The sequence below is a fragment of the Netta rufina genome (genome assembly GCF_964035555.1).
Source record: "Netta rufina genome assembly, chromosome: 1".
NCBI classification, from domain to species: Eukaryota; Metazoa; Chordata; class Aves; order Anseriformes; family Anatidae; genus Netta; species Netta rufina.
This window is the reverse complement of record NC_140123.1, coordinates 146,352,301-146,359,015: the sequence shown is the minus strand read 5'-3', so window position 1 is coordinate 146,359,015 and position 6,715 is coordinate 146,352,301. Positions and strand designations below refer to the sequence as shown.

The 6,715-nt window shown below is 44.4% G+C and overlaps 1 protein-coding gene across 1 annotated transcript; it reads left to right on the top strand.

The window, feature by feature from the left end:
• Nucleotides 1–830: 830 nt before the first annotated feature.
• On the top strand, nt 831–5,453 carry SSBP1 (single stranded DNA binding protein 1). The gene is made up of 6 exons (XM_084297162.1): nt 831–897; nt 1,313–1,373; nt 2,144–2,284; nt 2,909–2,996; nt 3,822–3,910; nt 5,292–5,453. Exons 1-6 carry the CDS (start codon nt 874–876, stop codon nt 5,333–5,335), a joined length of 447 nt encoding a protein of 148 aa, XP_084153288.1. The 5' UTR covers nt 831–873; the 3' UTR covers nt 5,336–5,453.
• The last annotated feature ends 1,262 nt before the right edge of the window (nt 5,454–6,715 follow it).

Genomic DNA, 6,715 nt, shown 5'->3' with positions numbered 1-6,715 from the left:
CACCTGTGTATTTTTGAAGGAAATCTGGTTGTGTGAGGAGTACAGCATCATTGAGGGGGGTGAGAATAGTATTTTTAACTACATGTCAGGAGGTAGACCTGTTACATCATGGTCCTGATGGACTTTAGATGAATTTGGAGCAGTGTTTCACTGAGGGAGATAGAGCGAAGGAAGTGCTTTTGGTTAAGGGGGCTTTACTTGAGGAAGCTGAAGGAAACTTCCCCTCCCTTAACTCTCAGCATGAAATTATGGAACTGAAGTCGATAAGCTTTATCAGAAGGGTTCCTGAAGCCTGGTGTGGATTATGCTGATTGGAAAGGACTTCTCGCTTCAAGCGGGGAGGGGATGACTTCAGTGTGTCCTGGCAGGTGGATCTGTGGCACTATTTCCATGCAGGTATCTCCCACATGGAGCCACGGCCTGCCTGGGCTATCCAGCTGGCTGCCTAGAAAGCATTTAGGCCTTGTCAGTCCTGTTTCTTTTGGAGTTGCCTTCGTGAAGTGTGTGATAAATCTCATTCCCCCTGCTAAATGTAGCTTCCTGAGTTCCTGTCGGTAGCTGTGTGCTGTGACACCCGGTGTCCGTGCTGTGAGGGAGAGCGAGAAGCGATGGCTCCGTCACTACCAGTTTGTACTCAAGCGCTGGCACAGCCGCGCCTTTTAACCTCCTACCCCCTTTCAAACCCCGAAATGTGCAAATAAAGATTTTTAACGCTTATTTTTACTTCAGACCGAGTGGCTATCTTTATTTATTCCTGTGATTTTTGACTCTTTTTGGCGGGCGGGGGGTGGCGCTGCGGCTGCCCCCGGCTCCTTTCCGCTTCCGGGCGCGGCCGGGCCCGCTGCTCCCCGGCCTCCTCCCGCGGGCGGCGGCATGCTACGACCGGCCCCATGGCGGGTATGGGGCGAAAAAGGGGAAAAAAGGGGCTGTGCTCAGGGACAGCGGGCCCTGGCCCTCGGTACTCCGCGGTCTGCGGCTGTGGAGTGTCTGGGGAGGGCTGCGCCAGGCGTGGGACCGCCGCGGGTTGTGTGCGTGCGGGTCAGGGGGGCGTGCAAGAAGGCGGCGGGTTTCTGAGCTTCATGTTCTTCCTAGGCGGCTGTCAGGCTCCAGCTTGACAAAATAGCCTATTAAATTAACAAAACAGGCCTTGAATAATCCTCCCGGCTCCGTTTGGTGCGGCTGAGCTCTTCCCCCAGCCCCCGTGCCTCGCTGGGAAGGAATGGGATTGCAAAAATCTCCGTAGGGGCTCAGGAAATGCGGTGTGGTGGGTGTGATTTGTGTCGCAGAGGCTGATATCTGTCTGTTCCTGCAGGTGTTCCGCCAGTTTGTAAGGCATGAGTCTGATACGGTTGGCTCCTTGGTCCTGGAAAGATGTAAGTAGCTGCTGCCTGGTGAGGTGGGTATGCTGCTGTGCTTCCCAGCACCTGCCTCTATGTGCATTGTGTGCTCGTTGCCTGGACTTCCATGTGCCTGCAGTGCTTGTCTGGGTGCTGCTGCTGCCACACCAGGTGTAGGTTTCAGAGTTTACCTTCCATTTCACATGCTCACAGTGTAGGAGTGGTGCTCCACTATCTCCTCCAGCTTTCTGCCTTCAACAAGAAGGAATAACCTGTGTCCATCCAGATCTGTTAAAAATGTTGACCCTGTAATTCAGAGGATGTGGTGTAATAATGCAATGTTGTTGAAAGTATATCATTTTCTTTACAAAAAGAGCAATGATATACTATGGTCTTATGATAGTTAAATAATCAAGGTATTTTTAAACTAATGCAAAATAGTCTCAAAGCACGTATGGATGTGTCTGTGGAAAAGATGACAAAAAAAAAAACACACCTTTATCTCCCTAAATGAGGTTATTCAGCAGTGATAACAATACTAAAATAGTAACCAGTGCAGGGTCTGATTAGCCAAAAGTGATAAAAGCTGGAAAAATGGTCAGAAATTGAGGAAAGTGATTGTTATAGTCCTTGACAAAAGTTTCTGATTACAATTTGCCAAGATTAGAGGGATCATAATTCACCTGTGTAAGCCTCTTTGAAATCTTTAATCTCTTCCTAGTACTGAAAATGATGATTGAGTCTTCAGGATTCTGTCCCATACTCAGTAGTGCATCTCCTCTTGCATTTACTCTCTTGTGTTTCAGCCATGAATCGTGTTCAGTTACTTGGTCGCGTTGGACAGGACCCAATCATGAGGCAAGTGGATGGAAAAAACCCTGTCACCATATTTTCTCTTGCAACCAATGAGATGTGGCGAACAGGAGAAAACGAGGAAGCCCAGGGAGGTGAGTTTGCACTGAGCAACCTGCTTCTGCCCTGTTCTGTGGTCATGTTTGCATATTCAGTAGCACCATGCTTTGCCTTCAGGCTGCTCTGTAAATTTCTGAGGTGCAGAGAAGTTCCTCATGGGTCAGTAAGGATGTTTGTATGTCCCAGACTCATTCTGAACAGCGTGTGCTGAATAGGGGTTTGCTTGTTGACCCTCCTCTGGAGGAAAGGAAAGAGCACTGACGTGGCAGTTCTGCCTTGTTGGGGTTGCCAGAGGTGCAGCAGCTTCTGTACTCTCTATTCCAAGAGGGGAAAAAAAACAATGATACATTTGCTCTATGATTCTTCCACCAGTCTGTAGCTACAGTTGTTTGTTTTTTTCCTCTAACTTTTGTCTGATGTGGAGTCTGTAAGGGGCAAAAAAGTCTTGTAGTATGAGCATTGGCTTACAGGGAAACTGATCTCTTGGTTGGAACTGTGCTCCTGCACTTTTGTTTGGACACAGATGGGTGGAACATCGGATACTAGTGTACTTCTGCTTCTTAAATCACTTTTCATAATTTGAGAACATGCTGAAACTAATTTCTGAGGCTTGCCTGAAAAAGAGGATGTGGCATCTGACTTATTTTTATGTACCTTAGGTGATATCAGTCAGAAGACAACATGGCACAGGATCTCAGTCTTCAGACCAGGCCTCAGGGATGTTACGTATCAGTATGTGAAGAAAGGGTAAGTGAACGTGGTAGAGGATATAAAGCCCTTGTAATTAGTTGATGTAAGAATTCATAGAATCACCAAATCATTTAGGTTGGAAAGGACCCTTAAGATCATCAAGTCCAGCTGTCACGTAATACTGCCAGTACCACCACTAAACCATGTTCCTAAGTGCCACATCCACACGTCTCTTAAATACGTCCAGGGGTGGCAACCTCACCTCTTCCCTGGGCAGCCTGCTCCAATGTCTGACCACCCCCGTCTGTGAAGAACTTCTTCCTGATAGTCTAAACCTCCCCTGGTGCACCTTGAGACTGTTTCCTCACCTCCTGTCACTTGTCACCTGAGAAAAGAAACCAACACCCACCTCATTGCAGCCTCCTTTCAGGTAGTTGTACAGAGTGATGAGGTCTCCCCTCAGGCTTCTCTTCTCCAAACTAAACAGTCCCAGCTCCCTCAGCCACTCATAACTTCTGTTTCCTACTCCCTTCACCAGCTTTGTTGCTCTTCCCTGAACACGTTCCAGAACCTGATGTCCTTGTAGCGAGGGGCTCACAACTGAGCACAGTACTCAAGGTGCAGTCTCACCTGTGCCACATACAGGGGGACAACCACTTCCCTAGTCCTGTGGACCATATATTTCTGATACAAGCCAGGATGCTACAAACATTCTTGGCCAGTTCTGGTGAGCAGGAGCTGTACTAAGATAGAAGTGCCTTACAGTAAGCTAGCAAACATGCTACATCGAAGTGATGCAAAAGCCTATGGATTCAGAATCAAATGTAAAGGAGAAAAGAGTGGTAGAGTTTTCTGACCAGAACCAAATTCTTGACTTTTCAGTTCTCGACTCTACGTTGAAGGGAAATTAGACTATGGTGAATATACAGACAAAAACAACGTGAGGCGGCAGGCAACAACAATTGTCGCAGGTGAGGAACAGTGCACCAAAGTCCACTTTGTATCTTTAAAATGGAGAGGGAGGGGGTGGAGGACCTATGAAATAGGGCTTAGTCTGTCTTCATCCTCAGAATCTGTAGTTGGGGAGGCTTGAGAGAATGAAGAGGCTCTCTTCAGTTTCCAGCTTGTGCCACTAGATGTCCTCTGGCACTGTGTGTGAAGGGACAAAGTGAGAGCTTCTGGTTGCAGACTATTGCATAGTTTGCTTATGCAAACCAGTTGGTGCAACAGGCAGATACTGCGTGTTTTAAGAATGTTGCCATGTAGTGCTGCAGGTCAGGCAGATTCTTCTAGCCAAAGCAGAGTTCATTCAGTACTTTTTTCTTAAGTTTGGCCAGAAATTTTTACTTCCTCCAAGATAGGCTTCACCAACTTTAAGGACCCTTGTTTGTGAAAGATTTTTTATGGAGAGATAATTTAATGGAGAACTTAAAAAGACCTCAGTCTTGTAGCCAGTAGTGGTAAGAAGAGCACAGAATGGACAGAGTAGTGTTGTCCCTTGAGTAAACACAGTGAAGAATAGAACTGGGAAACTGAACTGTCTTTAAATAGCATGAGGATAGCCAAGAACAACTTGGTCCTACTCCTTTACTGTGGGTAGAGCAACTGTCTTGTGGCTTTTGAAGAAGGGCTGAAATAACTGGGTAGTAAAGCGAACACTTCTGTTATACAGCTATATCTAAAAAAAAAAAAAAAAAATAGAGGAGAAAAAGAAAAAAATATTCTGGATGTTTATACAGTTCAGCCTCCTTAAAACGATAGCAATCAAACTTTCACATGAGCAGTTGCAGCTAGCAGTGCTGTTGGTTGCTGCTTATAATTAGCTGGAGGAGAGAAGCAAATCCTTTTTTTGTTGTTGTTGTTTTAAATTGGTATTTTCCGTAATGATTTCTAGCTAGTGTTCAAAATCCCTAGTCTCAAGATGCTGCAGAAACTGAGGCTTGATGAAGTACTAACACTGTAAATAATGATGAAATAATAATACTATAGTCCCATGGGCTGATGATGTGATAGTGCATAATGAAAATGCGAAAATAAAAACAAAGTAAGCTGTAACTGATAGAGATAATAGTTAAAGAATTAAAACATTATTTTGAAATGTTTTTGATATCTTTGTTCAGCAACTTTTCATCACGTTTAGCACACTTGTTCCATAGTGTGTGGTTGTCTTGAATTCCCAGCCTTCTGGGGAGATAAAACTGGAACCCTGTATTGGACAGTTTTGTGAAATGTTCTGTTCTGAAATATGTGTCTTTGCAGCTTATTTCTACAGAAATAGGTTGTCTTTGTGGATGTGCAGGCGTGCAACAGCGCAAAATAATCCTGAAGTATAAATTCTCTATTTCTTTTCAGATAACGTAATTTTTCTGAGCGATAATGTGAAAGAAAAGGTGTGAGGTCATTAGTGCTTGGACTGAGGTCATTTCATTCTTTGTGCATCACAGTGCTTCATAATCCTGTAATCATGTATATTGCTGTAGTTTCTTTAAAAAAATAAATAACGTTTGATATCCATTATGTGTGTGCTTTGTTTTGTTTTCCTGTGTGCTTCCTCTCTTCATCATCATCTCTACTTTGGACCTTTTTTTTCCTTAAAGGAAAGGATAACCTAGGAAACTATATTAATTATTGAGCTGATGAATATCTAAGTTGAAATCACCTCTCTTAATCCTCACTTTCAAACCTTATATCCTCATCTGCCTTAATTGTTCTTCTGTCCTGGAGGAGAAACACCTTCTGTGCGTTTGATTCTGACCCTGTGTCGATTCTAGCATCTGATCAAATCAGATGCTGTCTTTCACCAAAGCCTGCTTTGGTCACGGGCTTAGGTCTTCATTATTATGGCCTTTGACATGCTATGTCCATATGATACCGTATTCCCAACCCAGTGCTGTGTTAGGGTGCTATGCCTGCCATTTGCCATCGGGAGGAGCTGGCAGAACGACTGCCTTGTCCCTCCCTTAAGGGAGGCCAATGGTACTGTGAAAAACATTGCCGAACCTGGGTTCTCTTACTGGGGGAGTGGTGGTTATTGTGCTTTGACTTCAAGTATCAGACTGAATATTATTAATGTTTTTATTAAAAAAAATAAATAAATATGCAAGCTAAAAGGTGCTTCATTATTACATGTAGAAGTGGTAAAATTCCCACTGTAACAGTAAGACGTGAACAGGGAAAGGAAAATGTAGGGGGTGACAATTTCCTGCCTTCAAAGCTGGTGGGATTTGCTATTTCATCTCTCCTTGATTCCAGTACAAAGCATGTTTATGTGTATTTTTTTCAGTTCTTCCCCCTATAGAATGGTCTTACGTTCCTCTTTATGAGCACTGGCAGTACTACCAAAAACTTTCATTTTGGCATTTACTTCTGGGTGGAGTTACTGCTTCAGCTAGTATCCTGGTCCCCATCGCTGGCATGCTGAGGTGTTAGATGTGCTGGAAGTGCTTAGTTCACTGTGCTATCCACACGAGAATGTGGTATCTTTTAAAATAGAAAGTTCAGATTTGAATTCCAATAGCTACTCTTTGTTAGATCTGAGTCTGTTGGGAGGCTCTGATCTGTACTGAGGGAAGTGTCTCTTCTCTTAGTGCAGTTATCTGCATGAGGAGTATGTCAGGCTTTCAGAGGCAGAAAAGAGCAAAGATTTCGTGGTTAGACCTTCAGCGTGCATTAAAACATAGCTGTCCCAAGGCTCAACCTGGCAATTCCCACTCCTTGCTGGCTCTTCCATCTCTACACAAAGTTGGTTCAACACAACACTGCTGTTATTTCGGTGT

Coding starts and splice junctions, on each gene's coding strand:
- SSBP1 (XM_084297162.1), top strand. CDS start 874: ATGCTACGACCGGCCCCATGGCGG. Junction 2,285..2,908: donor AAACGAGGAAGCCCAGGGAG/GTGAGTTTGCAC, acceptor TATGTACCTTAG/GTGATATCAGTCAGAAGACA. Junction 3,911..5,291: donor GGCAACAACAATTGTCGCAG/GTGAGGAACAGT, acceptor ATTTCTTTTCAG/ATAACGTAATTTTTCTGAGC.